The sequence below is a fragment of the Apteryx mantelli genome, chromosome 4, assembly GCF_036417845.1.
Source record: "Apteryx mantelli isolate bAptMan1 chromosome 4, bAptMan1.hap1, whole genome shotgun sequence".
Taxonomy (NCBI): domain Eukaryota; kingdom Metazoa; phylum Chordata; class Aves; order Apterygiformes; family Apterygidae; genus Apteryx; species Apteryx mantelli.
Genome location: NC_089981.1, coordinates 43,209,968 through 43,236,079, shown reverse-complemented (window position 1 = coordinate 43,236,079; position 26,112 = coordinate 43,209,968). Strand labels below are relative to the sequence as shown.

General features: G+C 38.2%; 1 protein-coding gene across 1 annotated transcript in view; it reads right to left on the bottom strand.

Moving 5' to 3' along the window:
- Positions 1-4,660: 4,660 nt before the first annotated feature.
- The window catches only part of TTC17 (tetratricopeptide repeat domain 17), a 63,745-nt gene continuing 42,293 nt past the window's right edge, over positions 4,661-26,112 (bottom strand). Inside the window, 9 exon segments of the mRNA XM_067296313.1 lie at positions 4,661-5,718; positions 8,363-8,506; positions 10,760-10,879; positions 12,709-12,792; positions 13,276-13,435; positions 13,760-13,880; positions 16,313-16,475; positions 17,298-17,551; positions 18,716-18,889. Coding sequence (XP_067152414.1) covers positions 5,587-5,718; positions 8,363-8,506; positions 10,760-10,879; positions 12,709-12,792; positions 13,276-13,435; positions 13,760-13,880; positions 16,313-16,475; positions 17,298-17,551; positions 18,716-18,889 — 1,352 coding nt within the window. The 3' untranslated portion in view covers positions 4,661-5,586.

The following is a 26,112-nucleotide window of genomic DNA, read 5'->3' as shown; positions in this document are numbered from 1 at the left end:
AATAGAATTCGATAATTATAGCATGCAGACAAGGTTGAATTTAGATCAAAAAGAAGAATGGTCAAAAAGGTAGGTTGAAAGTTTTCCATTATTGTATTAGAATGATTGCTTGATTTGGCAGAGTACTGTCTTCTATTCAGATGAATGTAGATTGCTTGAATTTTAAAAATAGCAGTGATGCTAGTGTGAAAGGACTACCGCCAGAACATTTGAATAAACAGTCATTTAATCCTTGACCATGAAATGAACTCCACAGACAGAAGTCTGTAACCATTCAAAGTTTACTGTAGGCTGATGTCTGTAACTATACACTCTTCAGAACAGAGACTGTCTTTTCTATGAAACATCTGGCATGCTATGGGCACAAATAAATATAAATAGCAAAACTCTGTTGGACTGCTAATAACCTGACTTTGAAGGCCTGAACATGGAAGGAACAGTCTGCATCAAAATAATAATAATAAAAAAAATCAAAATACCAGTTTTAAAACAATCTCTCTAGATGGGAAGTACCACAAAGCTAATTCATGATCATCCTATTTGAATCTGCTCCTTTTGTAGCACTATTATTGTGCCTCCTATGGTGTTATGCAACTTAGTTACTATTATTTTTTCTCTAAAACCCATAAGCAGATAATTAAGATAAAAAGTTAAAAATCAAAAGTTTATAAAAGCATGATGGGCTGGCTCAAAAAAATTTTTAAGCAGTTGCAGTTAAGAAAATGCAATTCTAATCAGTTCCGATCCTAACAATACATAAAAATGAGAAAAGCTTTAAGCATGAGAAGCCTCTCGTTTAACTCAGCCAGACTCCTCACTTTCTTCACATTATACGCACAAAGTATAGGTTATATCAACCTTGGTCAGATTTCCTACAAAAATATGGCACTTAAGTTCACTGTCCTCTCCTGTTAGCCATTTGCAGGGATGACCCACCACCAGAGACTTCAGCCAGTGTTCATCAAACCATTTTCTCTGTTTGAATCGTAACTGGGACACCTGAACACGCTCAGAAAACGAAGAGAGAAAAATCACAAGCAACTTCTCAAGTGAGAAACCTTAACTCTTTGGGACAACTCTCTTTCAAGAGTTTCATTGACCAAAGCAAAGCATGGCCAGCTGATCTTCTAAGAAATCAAGGTAACCTGCAACACTCCAAAAGGACATCTCCAGTGATGCTTGAGACTGGAGGATCATCTTGAACCTTCCACACAACACCCAGTAGTTTTGAAAAAGAAAAAGAGCTTGCATTTTTCTGAATGCTAAGGGAAGTTCTTTTAAAGCATTTTCACACTGAGTGCTGACAGAGTGACTATTAAACTCTTCCTATTCCCTGCTTCATAGGTCTCCCCACAGTTGTTTTTAATTTGTGTTGTTACTGTTTGTATTTTCCGGCACTACAACTGTTTCTCATACAAAGACATAAACAGCAATGATTCCAGCTCCAAAAACCCCATATGTTCTACAAAGACATCAGACAACGCGTAGGAGGAAAAGAGGTACAGATAGAAGGGGAAATGCCTTCCCTGAAGTCATACAGAAAGGACAGCAACAGGGCTAGGAACGTTACTATTCATTAAACAGGTCTAAAACCAAGAGGTCCTAAATTGCTAACTTCTACAATTACATTGCAAAATCTATTGTTTGAATCCGATGTTATGGTCACAATGGGTGCCAATATGTCATTTCAGGTTTTTCTTTTTGGTATAGTATCAATGCAGTCCTGATCAGCACAACTATCTGATCAATGGCGAATCAAAACCACCATTCCTTAGACAGAAGTATCTGATTCTCTTCCTGTAAGTTTTGACTTACAGACAAAAGCCCTTCGACGTGAGGACCACAACACTACCTGAACACAAATGGAGACTTTTTCCACTTGCACTTCATTTAAGTAGCAGTATTTCTGGGTACATTCTGAGAACAGCTGAGATTTACCTCATTCTTTGGTGGCAAGGCAGAGGGAGGTAGTAGGCTATTGGCAGCTGAGGCTATAGCTTATATTTCTCTGTGAGGACAATATGCTGATCCATCTTGAAAGTCTAACTATCAAATGCTGTATCCCTGACAGTTTGCACTTTCCTTTCTTGGGGAAGACAGGATTTTGCTACAGTTTTACTTTTTTTTCCATCCCCAGATTAGACTACTTCAGTGATTAATATGAAATGAGTTACTAAGTCTCGTTATTAGAAATCACATTTGCATTTGTTGGTCCAAGGTACCTCAGCAGTCAATGGACAGGAACAGGCAGTTCCAACAGGCAATTTGTCATGTTCTGCAATAGGGAGGGTGGATTACCCTCCGGAGATATCATCTTTTCCATTTACTAAAGATGGAGCTGGACAACTAGCTTAGAAAAAATGCTTATTTTAAAATAGCTTCAATGAAAGGAAAGCTCAGCTAGCTAGCGCATCCCACAGATGCACCCTTTGCTCCATAAAATACACTGACTTCCCATTTGACATGTTGCCTAACTTCTCTTCTGCTCATAAAATCAGCATAAACACGGTCCTGTGCAACGTGCTCTAGGTGACCCTGCTTGAGCAGGGGGGTTGTACTTAGATGATCTCCAGAGGTCCCTTCCAACCTCAATCCTTCTGTGATTCTGTGATAATTTGTTGTTTTCCACCCTAACATTAGAACACAGCCAAACCACTCAAAACCATCATTCTCTACATTTACGCAAGAGGTTTTAAGACACAGCAGATGAGTATTCTATTTGCCTTCTCCAGGGCAGGAACCAATGTTTCCCAGTGAATTCATCAACAGATGAAATCTTTAGGACACAGGCTCTATTGCTGGCTTTAGGGCAAGTCGTCTTGCTAACCTGCTTTGATTTCACGCACCACTCTTTACTGTAGTAGCTGACGGAAATCACAACACTTACAGGAAGTACCTAAGATTTATGAAAAGACAGTTGAGAAGGAAGGATGGGCCATTTCAAAATTAGTTATGTGGCAGATACAGCATACAGTATCTGAACAAATGAACAACTGTACATACAAATTTGATGAGAGTACAGCAGAACAGGTTTCATTAACATACTGAATGAAGACTCAGAAAAGATTACAAGAAGCCAGACCACTGCAGAATAGTTTGGAGGGACCATTTACAAGGTATGAGTTCTCTGAAAATGCAAACAAGACTGAGAAGAGCTATAGCTCTGCTATCTGCTTGATGGTAATACCAATTTAGGGCATGCACACAGGACTTACTTTTCTAGCCTTTTGCAAGATGTCTCTATACCGTGCTGTTTGCTGCATTTCTTAAAATTAGTCATTAATACTCATGTCAGTTTACATCTTGCCTATTGCCTTTTTTTAAGTGCCCATCAATGCTGTCTATGAGCATAATACTTGGTGAACCAGAAAAGGTCTATTTTAATTCCATCTTTCATCAAAGCCAAGGATGACCATCTGTGCTCCACATATTGCTGCTTTAGGTTCTTATGGACCAGCCTTACTCTTCACTTAAACCCCGACATCCCTCATCAGCAGTGAGACAGATGCAGTAGAAAGAAGCTAACATGTGACAATCACTTCATTTGACCATATGATACACTAGGAAGCTAAGAAATAATCTGGATCTTCTATCCCAAGTAAGAGAAGTTTTTGCATATTACATTTTAGAACTAGTACATGAAACAGAAAGAGAAGATTGACCCATGTATTTAAGCAACTCCCAGGTATTTATCATCCACTATAAAGGTAAAGTAGATCAGTAACAGAAGTGACTAAAAGCAACCTCTCTGCACGGGAAGACTTTTGCTATGTTTTTCTCCAGCACAAGTGGAATCTCTTTCCATGTACTTGCACTTGCCTTACTGGTTTGCCTACCCAACCTAGACCACTATGTGAGAAGTTTCTAGAATTCATTATCCCAGTTCTTGATCTTAGTGGTGTTGTATCGGACCTTCTAGAAAGTCATCTTTTTCTCAGCTCGCAGAATACTGTTTATACAGATATAGCTATGCCTATCTTCATGTAACAACCGCCAGCTTTCAAGGAGCCTTGGGAAGAGAATAAAATTTGACATGCTGCTGGTTGACAATCAAAAATTTAAAACATTCACCCATTTTTATTAAAAAATCATCTACCCAAGAGTAGCACTTGTTCATACTTCTATCAGGCTTTCTAGATGAATAAAAATTACTTGCAGTAAAACAGAGGTAGGCATTTGCATTAGAACTGCTCATCTTCACTTCTATATAAAAGTATTCAGGGATCCTTTTATGAAGTAAAAAGTTACAGTATTTTTTAAAAAATTACGTTAATGTCATAATTTCCATCACTGCCATCCTTGCTCTTAATTTGTGTCACTGAAAGAAGGAAAAGATTAAAAGGAAAGAGATAAGTTCACAAACATTGTTAGTTCTTTAAAAAGAATTGCTAAGCAATATGTTTGACATTGGAATCTGGAGGGTAGGTTATGTGACAGTCAACTGATTTAGTTAACTTTCCCTTATTTCCTTCTGCCACAGAAATGGAGTAGGGCACAGAGGCATGGGGAGTTTTCCATGGGCATGCAGAAAATCCTTATCTAATCAGGAGTATTAAAGGCTTTCCCAGCTCCCAGCTCTGCTCCTGAGGAGGGGCTGTAGCTCCCCAAGCCCAGTCTCTTTCCAACAGCGCATGACAGAAAGATGAGATGAGAGGCTGTGTTTTGTTCATAAACAATTTATTTTGTTTCCAATATGTGCCCTTGTTGATTCAACAACGATGTCTGGAGAATCATGTCCTCCACCAGCCAAAGAGAACTGATTTGGAAATATTCCACCTAACTCATTTGCTGATGATACCTTGACACCACCTCCCTCCTCCTCCTCAGCAGCTGAAAGTCTTTATGGCTCAGAGTGAGCATAAACTTGCACCTTATTCTGAAATGGCTAGAAATACAGTGAAGAAAGAATTAGTAAAACAACGACTCAGGGAGGCAGAGGGCTATGAATAAACAGACAAATATAAAATAGCTTATTGGGACTTTTGCTTTGACTTTAGTGTCCTGCTATTCCCCTTCCTCATTTCCTCCTCATCCCCCAACAGAAATAAACAATTCCAAAAATGTGTAATGTTCCTAAAATACATTTTTATAAACACTTGAAAACCTGTCTCCCTCCTTCCAAAAAACTAACTTGGAGCAGGTAATATGTATGGACTGAACAATACTGGACAAAGCATGACTTTCTCATGGAGGAATTGCTGATTACATCTTCTTGCTATCTGGTATGGTTGTGTGCTTTGCATTTCCATTGACTTAGATTATAAAACATGAAGCAAGTTATTTTGGATGCTGATGCCAATCTGAGCATTAAGGAAAACCTAGAGGTGCCTGGGACATGGTACGGGTGGTCATGGACTCATGGAAGTTTCTTGGTTTAATATTTACAGAGATGTTTTAAAATTATGGTCTGTGAAATGTATTTCCCAAGATGCTCCTAGATCTGAGAAAAGTAAAAGAACCCTTGATCCAAATCCCATCTCTTTTTAAGAGTCTTGTTAAAAATTGATTCATCAATTTATCTTAGCACACTTAAAAGCAGAATAGCGAATAATGACTTTTTTTTAAAAAAGAGAAAGATGCTGATCTCTAAGGAGACCGTCGCTCTTTCTTCATAAGTAAATGACACTGAATGGTGCGGATTCGATTCTTTGCGGGGGCAAACTCCGGCTGAAGTTTTAATGTCGACTCATACCATTTCATGGCCTTTTCAAACTCCTCCTATAAAGAAAGAATGAAGATCACATGAAGTCAGTTTCTAAAACCACTGAACACTAACATTTTCTATTCCCTTCCTGGCCTAAGCAGTTGAGTAGTATGGTATGTACAAAAGTAACTGAACCAACCCTTATGTTTTTTTTTCTTTTCTCCCCCAAATAACTGACATTTTCTTGGGATTATGACCCAACTCTGAAGAATATATGAAAAGGAGTCAAATCATGGCTGAGCATCATTGACCAATTCCCTTGTTTTTTCCTTCTAATTAGTACATCTTAGCATTCTTGATTTAAAAATAACTTTTAAAAACTGATTTCAGTTAGAATTTACATAAATCAAAGCTTTAAAATCTTGGACAATGCAAAAACATCAACCTTGCTGAACAGCCAACACTTTTACAAACAACTTGAAATTAGTATTAAAAGTTTACTCAAAGTTAAAGGAAGTCAAAGTAGTAATACTTTTAGAGCATAGAGCAGCTAGACAATTTCGACTGACAAGCTGGACTCCAGAATGGCATAAAGAAGCATTCACATTGAAATAACATCTATTTTTATACTACTGAAATCTAAGTACCTATCCTACCCCACTTTTTATTAACTAGAATGCACACTGACATGCAATAATATATTAGAATAAAACGTGGGTATTTTTGTGATTTTCTACGCTGCTTTGTCATCTTTTTGTCTGGTATATTCTGGAATATATTCCAATATATTTTGGAATTTTGAAGGTACAATACATTTATTTTCCAAATACACTAAAAGGAACCACTAAAAGGTCTTTAAAATCTAAGGGTGGACCTAGGCACCTTTTCTCTTAAGCAGCAGCATATTCAGTGATTCCTAGGGCATGACTGTTGACGAACTATTGTTAACAATCTAACATCTTTTCATGAAAGCAGACAGCATGCTACAGTACTTCATTTCTGGACTCTTGATTTTATTTTTGAGTGAGTAAAGGAAGGCAGACTTTGGACAAACTGCTTCGTCGTACTTAAAACTCCCAGGATCTCACTCTAGCATTAGTACAGCTTAAGTTCCTTTTCTCAGTATCTTTATTTGTATAATATAGATGATATCCACTCCTACTCACACTGTAGAGACTAACTAGTTCAATGTTTGAGTCTTCAAGTCTTGAGTTTTAAAAATTACATTTGAACATAGTTCCAACAGAAATTACACAGATAATCCCACATTAGTTTGTGGGAGCAGTGACAAACAACAGTGAAAACAAGAATGATACTGTTTTTAGATATAATCATTTATATTTGCAGTGATCTGACCTTACCTTGATGTTCCTTTTGGTTTCCTCCCCACAGCAGCAGTTTCTAGAGCATCCATCCAGAGTTCTCAGCCTTATTAAAATGGCCAACTGCTTTCACTTTGTAAGGCAACTGGCTGGTAAGCCTTACAAACAAACTAATGTTGGCCTCTACAATGCTATACTATTAATTAGAATGACATCTTTTACAACTTATTGGTCAGATTGAGCTCTCAAATATAGCAGATGAAATACGAAATAAATTAGCTAGCTTTTTTTTATATTAGTATAATTTGATCCAGAAGATAAATTTTGTCCTATTGCTACAGTCATTTCATATAATGAATACGTGGCTGCCTTGAGAAATCTCTCATATCCAGGGAGAATGAAGCTATCCATAGACAATGTGCTAACTTTAAAAAAACACTGGCAACTCAACCATCAAACTTCTACTTCATTTCTTTCAAACTACTGTCACAAGAAATACCTTAATAGAACAAAGTCATGCCTTCCTTCAGTTTCCTTTGTGCATTTGACAGCACTGTGCATTTCACTCTTTTCAACCCTATCCTGATAGCCATAATACACAATTACCTGCTCAACTTCCCCTGTTATCATTGTGATCCCCTCTACAAGAGAAGCAAAACATTAAGCACAAATCTATGACAAGTGCTAAAAAACTGGCAGAGATACATAGGAACAGGTGCAACTGAAAATACTTTTGACACACAAATATATCAACTATGTCTCAGTTTAATGGTGCCTCTTTTATCCTCCAATATATTGGACCTGGCCCTGTTAATGTCAAGAATGAAACCCGCAGGGACCAGTCCAACATTAGTCAGACAAAAGGAATGAACATCTTGGGCTCAGAGTAAGTAACTGAAAACTAAACTGTAGATTAAAATACATAGACAGTATGAAGAAATTTGAATTCAATCCATAAATTATTTTGGGTGTTGATAAACCAGATATTGAAATTAACTTCCCTTGTGTTTGTCCGTGGTAATTGTGAACTGTTTTACCAATTATGCTAAACTAAGCTCTTCAGGCCAGACACTCAGTTTATCATCAGTTTTCCAGTATTATAAAAATATCCTGTGTTTAGACAGGCAGCCAACCAAATTATCACTTGTCTGCTACTGTCTCAACAAAGCTTTGCAGATGGCATTGTGAAGCCAGCTTATAAAAAATATTGGCCTTCAAGTATTAAATGAGTAATAAGGGTTTTGGCACTCTCTGAAGAGTACATTCAAAAGAAAATTCTTTCTTACTGACCTTACCTCTATTCCTTGAATGCTGCTCCTCTGAATTAGTTTATTAGATTTATATATACATTTACTGTACCTAAAGACAGGACATAACTGGGTGACAGTATACTCACCATTGCTACGTAGACATTTGCCAGCGTGAAATGATTAACCACGAAGTGCGGGGCTATTTCCACTGCCATGGTAGCCACGATGATGGCATCATTCCAAAGTTTTGCATTGTGGAAGATGTTTGCGAGGCTGATTAGTGGTACATCCTGGAAGAGAAGAGCAAGTGGTGAACAGTGTAGGTTCTTTCCATTGAAACTGTTTCATGATTAGGAAGACTGCCAGAAGACTCCACCATCTGGTCACTGTCATTTGGTTACTGGTTACTCCACTCACTCTCTGGTCACTTTGAAAGTGATGAGTCAGACTTATTTAAAAAAAAAAAAAAAAAGAAAAGAAAAAAAAAAAAAGGGCATTTGGACCCGAGTTGTAAATAAAAAATCTCCTGTACATGCATCTGCTCACAAGTGACTTCCATTACTCTTGCAGAGACAATCAGCTAAAAGCTAACTCACTCATGTCCTAGTACATACATTTATTTTTAGGTGTTATTACACTAGTTTACCTCCTTCCCCAAAGATGAGATGCATCCTAAGAAGAGACAAGACAAGCTGTTTGTATAACCCATCCTTCCTCAGCTATTGCATAGAAGTGGAAGGAATATGAATGAAAAAAAGGAGAGCAGGGAAGTGGAAAAAGAGGATCTAACCATTAGTGCAACTGATGCACTGTTTTTTATCCTGCCTCTGCCACAGAATTCCTGTATGATGCTGGACAACAGTTCTAAATCAAATTTTCACAAGTGGTCGCTGATGGTATGTTCTTTATTTTCTGGATTTCCAGATTGTGACCTTGTCTGACGGACAAAATAGTTGAGCCCTGACAGTCATAACAGAATCTCTGGGAGCTGGACTTCACACCTACAAAGAACAAAATACTGCTCAGTATCAAATCTTAGATGTCTCAAACGGGACAATTGAGAATTTTGGATGTATTTGATCCCTGCCTCCTTGACGTCTACAAGGCAAGGAGTGCCTTTGGAGTGTAAGTCATTCACGTTTACAAAGTAGATACCATGAAAGTCAGAATCACAGAAGCAGCCCACAGGAAAATTATTACCTTTTATCCAGACGAGAAAAGGCAAGAGAAAGTAGAGGGAGTGCATAAGCCATACAGGAGTATAAAACATTAATATTAAATAGCTGTTCATTCAGTGCTAACTCTCACTAAGTTCCAAGTTGCAGCTGTATCTTTACAAACAAGACCAACAGGTTTCTTTGGTGGCAGCTGCAACATGGAGGACAAAAACAAGGCACAAATTTGGAGCACAAACCAGTCCCAAGCAACACTGCACCAAATTACCAGATAATAGTCAGCACCACTACACCATCATCATTACACCATCATCATTAATAAACTGTAGTTTCCAATCCATACTGTGATGCCTACAAGTCATATAGCTAAGGGCCCCATTTATGAGGAGCCATACCCAGTTACATAAGGAAGACAGGAAAATAAGCAAGAGTTGGTTGTACTAAACCTGCATGCCTATCCTGATTCCAATCTTGCTTTAAAGGACAAAGAGACAGGATTATAGGACACAGATGCAGAGAATGTGGAGTGGGAATAGATAAACACGCCTTAGTTGAGGCACTTCTAGAGCTAATGGCTAAATCCTCCTAATAATATCCTGACAGCGTAAACTGCTTTGTCTCCCATTTTTCAGATAAGAAATTAAGACAAAGATTTGAAAAGTGGTTTACACTTTGCAATGCTGCACATTTTGGTGCTCAGGTCTCGAAGTGAAATTTGCAATGTTCAGTTAGGAGCCTATATCCCATTTACCATAAGCTGCATGGGGAAGCTTCGTGTCTATGAACAGATATTATAATGTTCAGCATACCACGTGGCAAAGTGTAGGGCACAAAGTACTTCAGTCAACTGAAACACTGAACAGAAGATTAGGTTCAAAATATTGCCTCTTTCACCAAACTGCTGCACAAAGTCAGGCACTAGTGTCCAACTGAGATTCACAGCTCAAAAACAGTTTTAAACATTTAAGTTATTCCTTTAAATATTGCCTGCTCTCCTCTTTGAGAGCACAACCAGAAGATATACTCCCCACATTTTAGACAGAAGACCTGTCCAGGTAGAGGCTGGCCAAGATTCAAAGCCCTATGTAATGAGGGGGAATTCAAGCCTGCATTATGCAGTGAGGTGTCAAACCCATGGAACTACAGGAAACACCACTGAAACTCTTTTGCAGATTTTTTAAGAAACAGCCCACACTAAACAGGTAGTGAAGATCTTCAAGTTTCACCACAATCAGCTAATATCTGGTACATTACAGACACTTGATACACATGATGGCTAGCTTTAATGATAATCTGTGCACACTGTGTACGGCTGTGTCACAAGCGAAAACACTATTTTATCTGAGTAGTGGGCAGACGTATACACACCTTCATGTGATGGGGTGCGTAGTGCAATGCTTGCCGTAGGCAGTCAATTGCCTTCTTGCCTTGGCCTTTCACCCTCCAGTAAAGAGCTGCCATGCTAGAGAGGACCCATGAAGTCTGATTCTGGCAAAAGAAGGAGAACAAGAAAATCAGTCATGCAAACCTGTCGTGAAGTCTTCCTGTCTTTCACTCTCTTTCAGCTTACTCCACAGATTGGGATAGAGGATGTTACATTTAAAAATAGCATTAGACTATTCCAAAGCAACAAAAATAGTTTCCTATCTAACAGCATATATGCAATAGCCAGCTCAATGAGATTGCCAGACGAAACACTTGCAAATTCCAAATGCGATTCTTTTGAAGAAAGGAATAGCAGCTAAAAAGCTTTAAACAGCAACGACAGTTTCAGCAGCCCCAACAGCTTCTAACCAGCTGCCAGATGCTGAGCATCTGGATGTGTATACACATTAGCCAACATAAGGCACCAAATTTAGCTAGCTAAGCTAGAAGACTGGACTCCCTAGGCTTTCTGTAGTCACTGGAAAGAGAAAGGATTCTCTGGGAGGAAGCTCAGAACAGAAGCCTGGAAAGTCTAGCTGATGAAGCTTGGTGTCTCTAGTTGGCTGACTCCCATGCCACGTGTTACATATGGTGAACAGCTGGAGCAAAATTCGAAAGGAAAATACTACATGCTTGAATTATGTGGACTCAGATAAAGTAAATGAATGTTTACACTCACATATGCAATTAGGTAAGTAGCCATCTTGATTTGTTTGATTAGCTCCTGTGACTAATAAATGAAATTGGTGTACCAAAGAACTGCATTTTATCTCCAACACATTCTCCTTACTGAGAATTCTGTTTCTGGTCTCCTTAGTACCAAATTTTCAGTTCATTTGAATAAAGCTTGCAGTCTGTCTCCAGTGGAAACCATAGCATTCAAGAGGGAAAAATTAGTATATCATCTAAAGTCAAAAGAAACTGTGAGCATAACGGTAACATCATTACTTTATGGGAATGACAAAGCTATATTGTCTTAAGTTTCAAAGCCCAGTAAGTTCCTCAGAAGGCTTTCAAAATAGGCCCATGGTACAAACTAGTTTGGTTGAGCCCTCTTTTCTCTAATAGTATGGCATATCCTCCCCACTATCTGTAAGCATATAACACACAATCCCTGCATCCTTATCTACCTAGATCTGTCCCGGGAAAGTTGTGTCCCTACCCTTCTCTCCAGCTCAAGTCCTTATGAGCCTCAATCTAGCTAGGGAGATTAGTTTTTCTCTGAGCAGAACAGGAGGTGCAGCCTTGCACATGGTGTCATACAGCTGTCCAAATGCATCTGCCCCTTCAGCTCAGCACTGCATAAGGTAAAAGGAGGTAGGTAGAAAAGAGAGGCAGCCCTCACCAATCAGCCATCCGACTGCTGCATACCAAAAACACAGCCATAGACTTGAGCCATGGCTCAACTCTGACTATCCATAAGCTCAAAATCAGTGTTATAGTCTGTCTGCTGCTTTGAGATGTAGCACAAGGAGGAGGAGGAAGGCACAAAGGTAAAATAGAAGTTAGTTTTCAAGCTTTTTTGAGAACTGTTAAATACATACATAAATACAATAGTTAAATACATATCAACAACCAACAATACTGCTCACTATAGGGGTGATGTCATAAGGCTGGAAATACCAGAAAATTTGACAAGCTCTGGTTTTAGTAGAGAGATATGCAAGAGATTTGACAGATGAGACTCCCATCCATAAGCACAGGATATAGCTCAATAAATGGCCTACAAGTACATTGCAGATGCTGAATAGACACAAATCTCTAATCCAAATACTAACACAATCCTAGACCAGTATTCAGACAGACAATTTGAGACTGGATTGACCACCAAATCAGTTATGAGCAGTAAGTTGAGATGCTATTACGCTATTCTTTTCCTCATTCACACATACCTTTTCCAAAGCTTTGGCTATTCGAGTACCAACTTGTTCTAACGACTGTGGCGAGTACTGGTCTTTGCCAAGGTTCTGCAGCACCTGGCGAAGAGAAAAAACAAGAACTTAGATGATGGAAACTAATCAGAAAAGTCATTCACTTGTTGATTGCCTTTTTCCCTAGCCTTTTACAAATACTCTGAGCTGTTTCAACCTAAACATCACTGTGTTTCTGGAGTCAGTATCATCTATATCTTCATACAACGTTATAACTCCATGTCACAGGATACTATGAATATTAAAAGTTTGTGTATGCTCAGTTGGACTTTTCTTCCACTAATTCATCCATCAAGGGCTATATCTACAAAGATGCTAACAGTGCCTTAGGATTTCCTTCAGCCAAGATCACAGAAGGCTGGAAAAACATTCTGGAAAATAGCACTTACAGCTTGAGTTGTTCTTATAGCTTTCTCTAGGCATTCACTCACTGAAGGTCACTTTTGGAGACAGGACACTGAGCTAAATGCACTTTTAATCTGCTGTGGTATGACCATTTTTGTGTGACAGCCTTTAACTGTGGCATACCTCTTTCAGTTGACTTTCTCCAGTGTAATGCAAGCTAGCCCGACTAGAGACACCTTGCAGGTGGTCCAAAGTGTGCATACTGGCTGGTAGATTGGGGTTACAAAGGGGCTCCATAGCTGGTTCTTGCAGCCGAGTGGCAAAATCAATGTGTTCTGTAATGCTAGAAAGGTAATAAAAGGAATTGAATCAGTCAGGAAAAGGAAGAGTCATTACAAAATTGTCTAGTGAGTGTATCTGTCCAGAACCTGGCAAAATCTCATTTGAGTAGCTTGAGAAACTGGACCTTCAGTCTGCAGTTGCACTCTTCTTTGCAAGTCACTTGATGAAATACCATATAATGGTTTCAAAATTCTTTAAAATCCTGGCAGAGTTCCTACCTACTTTAATAGAGTACTAAAGTTTTCAGTTTACACACACCCAGTGCCATACAACTGCCTTGCTTTTTGTGAGTGACTTAGTTAAGGTTCACATACATGATACTTACTCAATATTTTTAGCAGAAACAGCGAGCCACGTGCTGGCTACAGTTGTAAGCTCTACCCTACGGAGTTTCAGACATTCATCAGGACTAGGCCAGCCAAGGCTACGATAATCATGCCTTTTTCCTGGAGTCAAAAATAAAAGAATACAAGAAACTGTCCAGAAGCAAAAGACATTCCATTTTAGTATGATGATTTACAAAATACTTTATACCAGTAGGTACATTTCCTAGATTATAAAAGGTTCACCATCCTGCAGCTTCTTTAAGGAAAATTCTAACCTAACTGGAATGAATGGAACTTGTGGGATCCAAGGACAGAATCAGATCCTATACAAGACAGATTAGAAATTGGAGTTTTAAAACCTGTTTCATTATACTTTTTCAATATTTGAAGATTAAGAATAATCGGCACTCCTGTTTACAGGTTATGTCTCTACTTAAATATCCTTAGAGAAAGTTCATAAGTGAGTCATCATTTGTGTTCTACAACCGCTGAAAAAACTAATAAAAGTTGATTGCTGCATCTTCTGACAATCCCAGGTGAAAAATACTTCCATTTCTTCTCATTGAATATTGTTTACAACAGGCACTAGCTTCCACTACATTCTTACATTCAAGACAGCAATGCTTTTTAAACCACTGACCGATTTCAACCCTCCCATTTTGTGCAGGAGTTAACTGAGGCAGGGAGAAGTTAAATAACTCACTTTATGTTAAGATATAGATCACTAGGAGAAACAGGGATCTGATCTTCAGACTTGATCCAAAGCCTACTGAAATCTTTCCCTTACATTTGGTGGATACTGCATCAAGTCCTGGGAATCCAAACTGTTTTAACTGCTAGGAAACACTTCTCCCTCTTATCAGAAACATTTGAAATGTTTTGAATGTAAGAAAGATTCATTGTAGCACAGTGAGAGGCCAAATTTAACAATGTACAAGTCTATTGCACCAGCTATGGAGGCAGCATTCCAGTACCTATTTCTAATTATCCGAACTTTTTGTCCATTTGGATGCAAATCCTGTTTTGCATCATAATTTTGCAAAATAATGAGGAAGTCAGTAATACTATGTCCATTGTAAAGTACTCTGAGTAAAGGAAAATTAACTTTGAGAGCCACTGAGAAATCTCAGAGGTGAACTATCATTTCTCGCCATCACTAATATGCAGTATTTGGACTATGAGTTCTTATTTGCCTTTATGGCAAAAGATAGAGAGAGACAGAAATAATATTACAGAAGGACAGTTCAGTTAGTCAGAGAGGTAGCTGGACACAGGACAGCTAGCTTAATTTCCCTCTTCTACTAGCAACTCCCTGGATGATCTCTGATGAGTTACTTAAACTTTTGATGATTTAGTTCTTTAAAGAATATGTCAATAAACCCCACCTCACAGGAGTGCCATGAAGACAACTATTTTACAATTAAGGGATGCTATGTAATATAGCCACAAAAGTAGCTTAGGGAGAGAGAAGGTATATTGAGGAAAGAAGTGCACTCACAAATGATTATTTGTTTTCACACAAACCTCCATATTTAAATATTTAATCTAACAACTTACATCCCTCAGTTGCTTAAAAAAAAGAGCTTGTAAAGATTTCATATAAAAGCCTTCAAAATGTGAAGACACTTTCCAGGTCATCAAATTGTCAACTACCAAAACATACTGGGGAACAGATCTTTGCCTACAGGTATAGCATCAGTCCTACAACGCTATCTAAAGATTAGATCACCTAGATTTCACATCTGTTGAAATTAAGGCGAGATGAAATGAGAGGTATGGGGGCCAACTACTTCAGTTCTCTCCTCTGGCATCATTACATTCCAGAAGCTCTAAATTTCAGCCTAGACAATCAAGGGCTCATGATTTCTGTCCAATTGAGAAGGCACCAATGGAACTGGCCTGCACTAGCTTAATAGATTATCTTCTCTCTTCACACTCCTGCTGCTCAGCTAGCAAAATCTTCACCTCTCTCTCCAAACCTCTTCATCTATGCTGGTACAAAACTCTACTCTTCTGTAGCTCCAGTCTTTTGGAAGACAGTCTCTAAATCTTCTTTTATAATGTCACCAAATCAATTATAGCAAGATAACTGCATCATTTTTTTTTACTAGATCAAATTTGCTGCCTTTTATTTTTGAATTTTGTCTTTTGTGTTTGGTCAGTAATCAGTTCAAGCTCTCACCCTGTATTTGTCTCAAAGGTCTCCTTCTCATCTGATAAATAAACTAATTTCTCTGCCTATCCAGTTTTAAAGAAATATTCTTTAAGGAAAACTCTCTTTTACTACTTTTCCGCACAACGTCCATCTCTCTCTCTCTTTACTCTTATCACTTCATCCCCAGAAGTTCTGGGAATTAATTACAAATTCTTTATTCAGCACATAAAGTTATGTTTTCTTCATGAAGAAGGTGCTGATGGAAGAGAATCCTAGTTTTTCCACATACTCATCTAGAAGGCATATTTCATTAGGTAGTCTTTGTGATATATATGCTATAAAACAGTGTAATATAAAAGCTGCAAAGAACCTGCTTTCTCAAGAAGCAGCAGTTTACCTATTGGTCCAGGAGAAGGTATCTTTGGTCCACTGATCTCCAGAGCAGTTTGGTAAAAGTTTTCATTTTCTTCATTAGTCCCTTCTCCATTTCTCCCAACTGGCTCCTGGATATTCAAGCTTTCAGCTTTTGGTTTCTTTAAACGTTTGACCTGGAAAGTGATCTTGACAAGAACAGTAGAAGCAAGGTTAACAGTAAGAAATACCACAAGTATTATCAGTTTCAATATACTACTTGTTCTAGCCCAAAGAATCAGTCTCAGAGCTGTTACAGATCAGATCAAATCTCTCTCTCCCTTTTCCCTCCCGCCTCCATTTCAAGCCATTCTCTAAGCCTGCTCACTCTCCCTGCATCACACCACACAAACAAATTACACAACTTAATCCTCTAACATGAGAGAAAACCAATTTAACTGCTGGAGAACTGAAGTGCATTTTTCACTATATATTTTGTTGGTAACATGATGACGACAGATAATTTGCTGTTTTCTGGCTAACTAGAACTTTTGATTAAACACTTTTTTTCTCCCCTTGTAACTGCATACTACTGGGAGAAGAAAAATTCAAGGTCAGTTAAAGAAGAGTAACAATTATTTTAACTTTTTAAAAATTAAACCAACTGTTAGACGTGGAGGTCCTGAAGAACAATGCTGTACTTACACAGCATGCAAAGATTTGGAAAGCACAATGAAGTTCTGTTTTGTTTCCTAGCAGTGAAACTCAACTCATTCATTGTCAGCAAGAAGTTTGGAGGCACCCAGCATCATTCAGCACCTAAGCTCTTGCTACTAATAATCAATACTTGCGATGCAGTTTCAGTGATGTGGAAGCCTTTCCATTAGGGGAGGGACAAGCCACGACCTTGTTCTTTTAGGTCCAGAGAGGACGCCCCTATACATTTCCGCACAAAACCCATCAACTGTCCTAGTCTTTCCTTCCACAACAGTAAGTTGGTACAAGACTTAGGTAAACTGAGCCAAACTTACCCATTCAGCTTCATCATCATCATCGCCACAGTCTCCAAAACAGGAGCTAGCCAGTCCATCCGGAGATCCCTTCTTTAGGACCCGGATTCCCTGCAAGTCCATCCGACGACCTTTTACCTCCAGTGCCCCCTCGAAAGCTTCCTGAGGCCAAGAGTTTTCAAATTCATCCACCAAAGCCAACATCTCTTCAGACATCTGATTGTCTTCTAAACCCTCCGCTCCTTCTGAGCCGTTGCTTTCTGCAACAACTGTGTCTAAAAGGAAATACCATAAAAACCTCACCAAAAATTCATTTCTTGCTGCATCCAGACCATATAAAAAGGATGTTTTTTTCTGAGTCCCAAGTTTTCCACTTGCACAAACCAAATATCACCAACTACTCACTGCACACTGCAGATGGAGAGAGGGACTGGAGAGTCTTTACGAGAATGAAGAGTTTTCCACTGCAAAGAAGCATCAACTATTGGTTCAAAAAATGAACACCTCTAGACCATTTTCAAGAGTTTCCTTTCCAGAAAAGAGTTTTGCCTGTTTGAGACAGTAAACAGGTGGTGTCTTTTCTTTACATATGAGCATTAAACATGGAATAAAGCTCCCTGTACCTTAATGAGGCTGCTTTGCCTCACTTCCTCACTGTGCTGTCTGGCACAGCTGGTATAGAAATTATCAAGGTACAAACAACATGTGTTTGTAAAGTCTTGAAGGAAACTACATCCTTTAGCCTGGAAAGTGCCTTAATCTTTGCTCTCATTTTTTGATTTTATGCATTTTGGTGTTAGGTCTGAAGAACAGTGAATAGAATGCAACCAGTTTTAAGGGTTAAAACCTGCAAAATAATCGCAAGATCCCTTTTGGCACTTACCTGCCTACTATAATATTTCATTATTGTAAGAAAAGGAGGAAAACTCCTCAGTTTTCCTATTTGAAGAGTTTAAAATCTGAGGAGCATTAAGAGTTAACAGATGTAGCTCTAATACTTTTATCAACTTGCATACCATTCCGTTAAAGCCCATTTATATTATATCCCTAGCACAACTACCACAAGAGTGGCAAAACTTCTCAAAGTTTTCATTATTTTACTTTGGAGAGCAAAAGTGTTGGAAAACAAAACATTCTGTCGAGCCACATAATAATAAGTGAATAGACAAAGGGCAACCTCCCTTTCTGTCCATACAGATTAAGATATATGTTGGGCTACTGAGCCATATTAGGGCACCTTTCATTTGTCAGATATCTGAAATAAGTAGAAAAATAAAATCAAGTGGCATTAAAAGAATTAAGCTTTTCTTTCTGCCTTGTTAGAGAATTTTGTCCCCATAGCAAAACTATGAAGCATTCAGCAAGGAGGAAGACAGCTCTTCTGAAAAAATCCAGAAACCAACTCATCTGCCAGCACTGATATTGCAGGGTTGACTTACTTTCCAGCCTTGAGAAGGAAGGATCCCTCACTGAACTCTGAGTAAGGGCCTCCGGATCTTCTTCTGTACCTCCCTCAGGGTGTCCTCCCGCCACTGCTGTGACTGATTCATGGGGGTCACCAAAGTACTTCTCCTTGTCGTGACTGTCATCTGGATTCTTCTCATGACAGTGGCCTGAAAGAGAGAGATTGACTGAGATACATCATGTAAGACTGCTCCTTCTGTACACAAGACAGTCTCCTAGTTTTTCTACATACGGATTAACAGCACAATTCTGCAAGGTATCAAACACACTGTTCAGTGAAAAAAACCTGCTCAGTACCTCTTGATCTGGTAGATCACTAAAACAGTTATAGGAAACAGTCTTATTAGGTACACATTCTGAACTACTAATGAAAGAAAAATCAAACATCTTTTGAGGGAAGGTTACACAGTACCTAGGAAATCACCCTGTGCTGGTAGCAACTCCAATGAGCATTCCCAAAGCATGTTTTTAATGACACTGTACCATACTTCGGGGTTGCTTGCTAGATGAACCTCACTTAAGCACTGTGAGCATTATGTCCTCTATGTTGAAGAGATAAATGACTAAGCCATATTGATAAAAGATTGCCAGACTCTGACCTTATGTGCCAGCGATAAATGGTAAGTAGGTAAGGCTGAGTCATTAAACAGAGACAAAAGCCACTGGGAGTAACGTATGCTGAAAATCAGAAGTTGATTCAGCTGAAAATTTAACTCAACAAGAATATTTTGGTCCCAATGACCAAGTTCTACTGAACCCCAGGCTCAAATTCTACTGAACACAAAGATCTAGGAATAATGTTGGAAAAATTCAGATTTAGAGCCAGCAATGAGCAGGTACAGAAACAGATCAGACTTGCAATACAACAACATTATCCTCTGAGATCCTTCAGTGACACTCTCAAGTAAGCTTTCAGATAACAGCCAACCACCTAAATCAGCTGCAAATTTGTAACAATATTTTTGATCTCAAATACATTTTAACTGAAGATCTCAGACTTTACTAATAATTAGTTGTCAGCCTTCCACAGCAATACTTAGACGATGTTTAAATAGATGTTCCCTGCCCTCCACCCCCAAACTCTATTGGTAAAGAAACAGTCTCTATAAAGCATGTGTGAGGCTGGGAGGTGCTGTTAAGTTCATTGCACAGCTACAGAATTGAGACACAGACTGAGAACACTCCTCTAGTCACAGAGAAAGTCTGCTGTGAAGGAGAAAAATAGATACTCAGAGTACTAAGCTGCTGCTCTAAATCCCTTCCTTTTTAATCACTCATGAGTGAAAACAGCTTACATACGCAAATGAATTAAGATGCATGTAGCAAATCAAAGAAAGCTGAAATGAAATGCACGATGCTGAAGTATGCTCCCCATTCTACCCTCATGAAAGCTAATTGCATTGCTCAATGCATACAGAAAACATTTTTTCAACTGGCAGCATGAAATATGAAGAATATGAATAAAGTAAATCAGTGACTCCTTTTTTTCACCTCACAATGATCCCATGTTACAAAAAAATATTTTAAAGTTTTGCTTTCTATTAGGCCAGTAGGAAGGGAGGGTGGCTGTAATTCTCATGTAAGGATAATCTGTTCTATCACTTCTCACTGAAGTGAAACCATAGCTTTTTACTGTATATTCTGTACTTTTGCATAAGGAACACTAAGGAACACTAAGTTGAATTTTCAGCAGTGCTGAATATCTCAAGGTCCCTTAAATATGTCAACACTCAAAATAACATCTTGGGAGGAGAAACAGACCTGGGGAGTCACCAAAACCAAACAAAAACCCCTGTAGTCATAAACCCTCTACGACAACCATTTTCTGCTGCGTTTTTTGTGTGCATGTGCGTTCATGTGTGTGAAACAAACACCCCCCCCCCCCAAAAGGTGATAAGTACATAACAAAATAGGAAGAGTTAACTTCATAAACTGTTCTAACATCTGCTATACAATTATATTTAGCTTTCCCTGCTTCTTCTACCAGCCTAACTCTTTCTTTAATCTCCTCCCATCCCACCCACTGCTGACAACAAAAAATTGGTTTCAATAACCCCCTCCTCTCCTCCCCCCAAAAGCCCTTTACAAAATAAATTAAAAATAAGGATCTCCGTATAAGAAATGATGTGCACAGAACGCCAAAGCTGAAATTAGTCCCCCTGCCTGACATCAAAAGCAGCCTGATTTTGATGCAGGTCTGGTGCATCTTAAGAATGTGATGACCTTCAGCAAAGGGAATTGTGGTCAACTCATCATTAGTATAAAGAAAAAAAAAAAAGTGGCTGTAATACAGATCACTTTTTTACTTAAGTTTGAGATAAAACACCAAAAGGAGAAAAAAACCTGGAAATAAGCAGAAGAAAAGATGAAGACATTTAAAATATTACTTAAGACTAACCTTGTTAATATTAATTTACAAACATTGACAGCTAAAAACAGACTAGATGAGAGTACTGGCTTTCTTGGGAGCTGAGTGCTGCTATATATAGAAACCCGAGTGCCCTCATTTTTTTCAAATTACTGCTTCCAGTTGCCTGATGTCGCACAAGAAAAAAAAAGCTAGCTGAAAAACCAATGAAATTTTAAGATCTTTGATGAGATGATCATGAAGCTGGTAGTACTGAAACATTGTAAGTCAGAATTTACAGCTTGTAAATTGCCTGAAGAATTGCCTTTCAGCTTGCCTGAAGAACAACTGGGAAGACTACAAGGTAGGAGTGTAAGAGTAGGATGGAAACGGCATAGCCCCGAACTCCAGGAACATTCACTGCAGAACGTTACCTGTACCATTGTATCACTGCAATACTTACAATACATTATTTGTGCACAGGACAAAAGATACAGTCCCCAGACAAATGCTCAGTTATATAATATTTATTAGCTTTTCACACACCTTCTGGTTGTCCAGACCTGCATATCTGAATCTTGAGTGTAAAGTCCTGACACAATGATATTACAACTACAAAACTTGAAGTCTAAAACTACTTCATAGTACTTTTAAGAATTCAGCTTACTCCACCATGAAAACTTACTTAAGGATCAATTTATTTTCTGAGAGCAGCTGCTGCCACTTTTTCCTGTTGATTCTGCAGAGCTAGGAAAGCTCAGAGAAAAGTGAATCAGATTCTGTTCTATCTTGTGTATTATCAGACTTGGCTATCATGTTCCAGTCAGTGAAACTTAAAGATGCTACAGAGATGACACAGAATACATGCGGTCTTCTGGGCCTTTATTCAAGTGATGGAAATAAGATATGCATAAATAGTCTGACTGCACCAGATTAATGCAGAAACTGTGAGAAAAAAAAGTTCCTAACTTGCAAAGTAAATCCACTGGATAGGAAAAGCAAATACAAATTCTGTATTGAAGGATGGAGGCCTTAAAGATTAAAAGCCAAACATTACTGTATATAAGTAGTTTTTTGCAATTTCTGGGGGCCATTGTGCATGTACTTGTACGGCACTAGTGCAACATATATTTTAAATGCAGAAAAGATCTGCTAGATCATCCATTCCATCTATTATTAACTTTTTTGCTTGATATTCAGGACCCCTCTTGAACTTCCACTGGTGGTGCAGTACCTAATGTAGTCAGCAGAGTTAAAAAACAAACTTAAGTTCTTATACAGGCATCTGGAGGGTTCCAAAAATCTTAAGTTGAAAGACGATTAATAGAAGGAAAGAAATGTGCAGACTATTGACATTTGTAGTAGGTAAGGAGAAATAATAGAAAGGAAAAGTGAAGAAGAAACCAAGGTCAAAGACCTGTCCATCTATGAAGGGGTAACATATTTATTCTAAATCATACTTCATGTTGCCACATTTCTCAGAAAGGTCACACTTTGATATAATTACTATCTTCCCTTGTTACATTTAAATGTTTTTAGTATTACACAAAACTGACCAGAATGACACCTCAGTGAAGCTTTTTGGGACAGATTTGTATTTATTTAGTTATTTTTTTAAAGAGCAAACTTCTGCCAATTTATGGAAATCCACACCCATGGGCTGAAAACCACTTATCCAGGGAAGGAAAGAAATGCAAAAAGTACGGAAAAGAGGAGAAGAGAACAAACAGTGCCCCCAGGGTTTCATAGGAAAGTGCTGTGCAATGAGTAAGGTCTTGAAAGTAGTTATGTTTGGTCACTGAAGAGGAAATTGACTGTCTTAAAAATCTAAATTAGCTGCCATTGCCGTGTATTTCTTTCTTGTGGTACACCTGGTACACCTTGCTAGGCATTGCCACTGTCCGATTCTTATCTACCAACATAAGAAAAGATTCAGTGTCAACAGCAACACTGCAAATAAAAAGTAAAATTATCTTTTTCAAGTGCCTTTGGTTAGCATAGAGTTTGTACTGACTTTTATTCTTTGTCTGATTGTCAGCGCAGTGCTAAAGAAACACAGAATTCCCAACCTCTGATCTCTATCCTCTATGTTCCAACATGTTGAGTTAAAAAAAAAAATTCTTGGTTCTTAATTTCATATAATGAGACAAACGCATTTCCTTGATTTTGGGGGGGTATATATTTAGAAATCACAATGGCAGAAAAATGCTTCAGAACAAAAGTTATTTAAAATTTTAAGGTCTTATTTCTTCTCATCACTTGGAATAAGCAGAGCTGGATTATCTCTTGATTGATTACAGGAGCTTTGCTGTAGCCAGCGACTTAAATTGCATATGCAAAATGCAAGTTATCTGGAAACAAGTGTCACTTAAATGATATGCCCTGATGTTTATACAGTGTGAACAGAGCTCTACCTACTGGAACTAAAAGTCAGCCTAATACCTGAATTATCAGAGTATGGAACAAGCTGAAACCAAGCAGCTAAGGGTTAACTAACTTTTTTTTTTTTAAAATGCATTCTCAAAATCAGTATTCCTCACAGTAAAATTTAGTAAAGGCAGTTCTCACTTTTACAGCAAGAATGACATATCACAGAGCTCAATGGAAATAGTTTTATTGCCTGTTTGCAGGTGGATAGTCTCATCTGCAGAAATTTCAGCAGTGTATCAATAAAGTCATCTTTTCATCTAGCCACTGCTTATACAAAGGCAGAGACACACAAGACTCAGACAACTAAAGGACGTGGCGCATTACCACTTTACACATGAGTATAAGTAACAACTCAAACTTCTTGGATCACATGAAAGCTTTGGGGACATTTATTACTTGGGTGATACTACATATTTAAAATTACAGGCAAAAATATATATGTTACAGAAATTAAATTGAAATGCAGCATATTGTCACCTATCACTTTTATAAGGCAAGGTCATTCAGTGCTTCACAGACAATGTAATTTCAAAGAACGTACAAAAATAATTTAGAATTAATGAACTTACCAGTACTTTTATTCACATAAAATGGTTCTGGCAGAAATCTCAGTCACCAGATTTTGGGCCAAACTAACACCAGAAGAACTGTCTTGCTTTCTGCACCGTGGTGACTTCACCTCAATATCAAATCAACAGGCCAGAGTAGTGTTATGGGGAACTGCTGTCTGAAGGACCACCCCTCAAACAACATATATAAGGTGAGCTTTGACACCTTTTATGGAAATGTTAACTCTGGTGATTACACACTGCATGCCCAAATTGCCTTGATGTTTGAAGGTGGGCATGATAATTTATTTCCTAAAGATCTTGTGAACTATCAACAGCAACCACGTTATTCCAGTCACATATGAACAGATATTTGGTGGCAAAATAAATTAACACTCTTTAGAATGAGACACTGGGAAAGGAAAAAATTCAAGCCATTTATTTTAATATGAGTTTAAAAGCAATAGGATTAGCAGCAACTAGAAAAGAGACCTATCTTTAGCAGCTATTGCTGTGCTGTTCACCTTCATTATAAATTATTATGGTTCTATTAATATTTTACTCTAAAACTCATGCAGTCCTTTTAATACTATTTTCCTTTGTTTTCAATCACAGAAAAATACATATTTACACTTCAGAAAACCCCCAAACACGATTGAGCTTTGACAGCAAAAACTGCAAACCAGTTATGACTGAACAGGATCATCATAAGAAACGTTCTGGAAATGCCACAAGCTACAGCCGCTGGAACTGCAACACAGCACTATACTCCAGAAGCAGTATCAAAGTTTATTTTGCGCTTTGCACACTCAAAAGCATAAAAATATAGCTCTACAAAAAAGTATTATTTTTAGTGAAAAAACAATTAATAAAGTGGCGAAGCAAGAAAGTAAAGGAATGAGAAACAGAGGTGCTTAATTACATTTATCTGTCTGTGCAATACTGCCATGTGAATGTTTAGTAGGCCAATCTTTAACAGAAGAGAAAGCCCCAAGTCTTACATGTTCTCTGCACGCTACAGGACCAGGGAAGGTACCAAGCAGAGGGGTGACCTGCATCTGCAGAAGCATGAAATTGTTAGAAGCCCTGCGACAGACTCCGGAAGCAAAAGAGCCCCTGCGGCCGTCAGCCCTGCTCTCTCAGCCAACAAGTAGCATCTTTGGTTTCAGTAAGTCGTGACTAGGCTTCATAATAGCCATACAAGTGTACCTCCAGTATCTGTTGCAGTTGTGACCTTTTGGATAATCACTAAAAATTGTACCTACTGCCCTCATAGCATCACAGCCCCTGCTCTGCAATAGTGAAGGACAGGCAGCGTAGTACTGTTTCCTCCCTGGTCAAGTGTTTCAAGTCAAGTATCAGCAATGGTATCGGTAGAGGACGATACATGTAATGCTCAAACTTTAGACTAAGCTTTTGGCAAGTTTTCTGCCCACATGGAAACACTGTTCATTTTTCATGTTCTTCCCTTAATGTAAACCTTCCTTTGCAAAAAAAAAAAGGAAGTTACAGGACAAACATTTTCAAAAGTTTATGACAGGATGCATAGCTCACTGAAAAATAAATGCTTAAATAAACAGCACAAATAATGAAAGGTAACATCAAGTCCTTTAAAAGTTGATTTTCATAACTTCCTAGTTCTTTTCTAAATTCCTCCCCTAGATTAGCTGTCAGTGGCCCTTCTTCAGAGGTGATGAGGGGCATGCTCAAAAGTGAGTAGTTGAAAAGTGCAGGACATTACAAGCTTTGGTTTGATACAGAGCAAACACAGTAAGATGATGATTTACACTGTCTAAATTTAGACTGAAGTACACAAAATGAAGCATACCTTTTTTCTTTTTTTTCTTTCTTTTCTTTCTTTTTTTTTTTTTTTTAACTCCAACAATGGGTTTTCAATTAAGGGGATTATACAGTAAAGTGACTGTTCTCACTTGTAGGAAAATAGTTTTAAAATCCAATTTCTAGCCAAAAGATGCATCCAAAGTGGATTAACTATAGATTTAAAGGTTATCTACTTGTCTCATTACAGCATTTCTGATCAAACCTT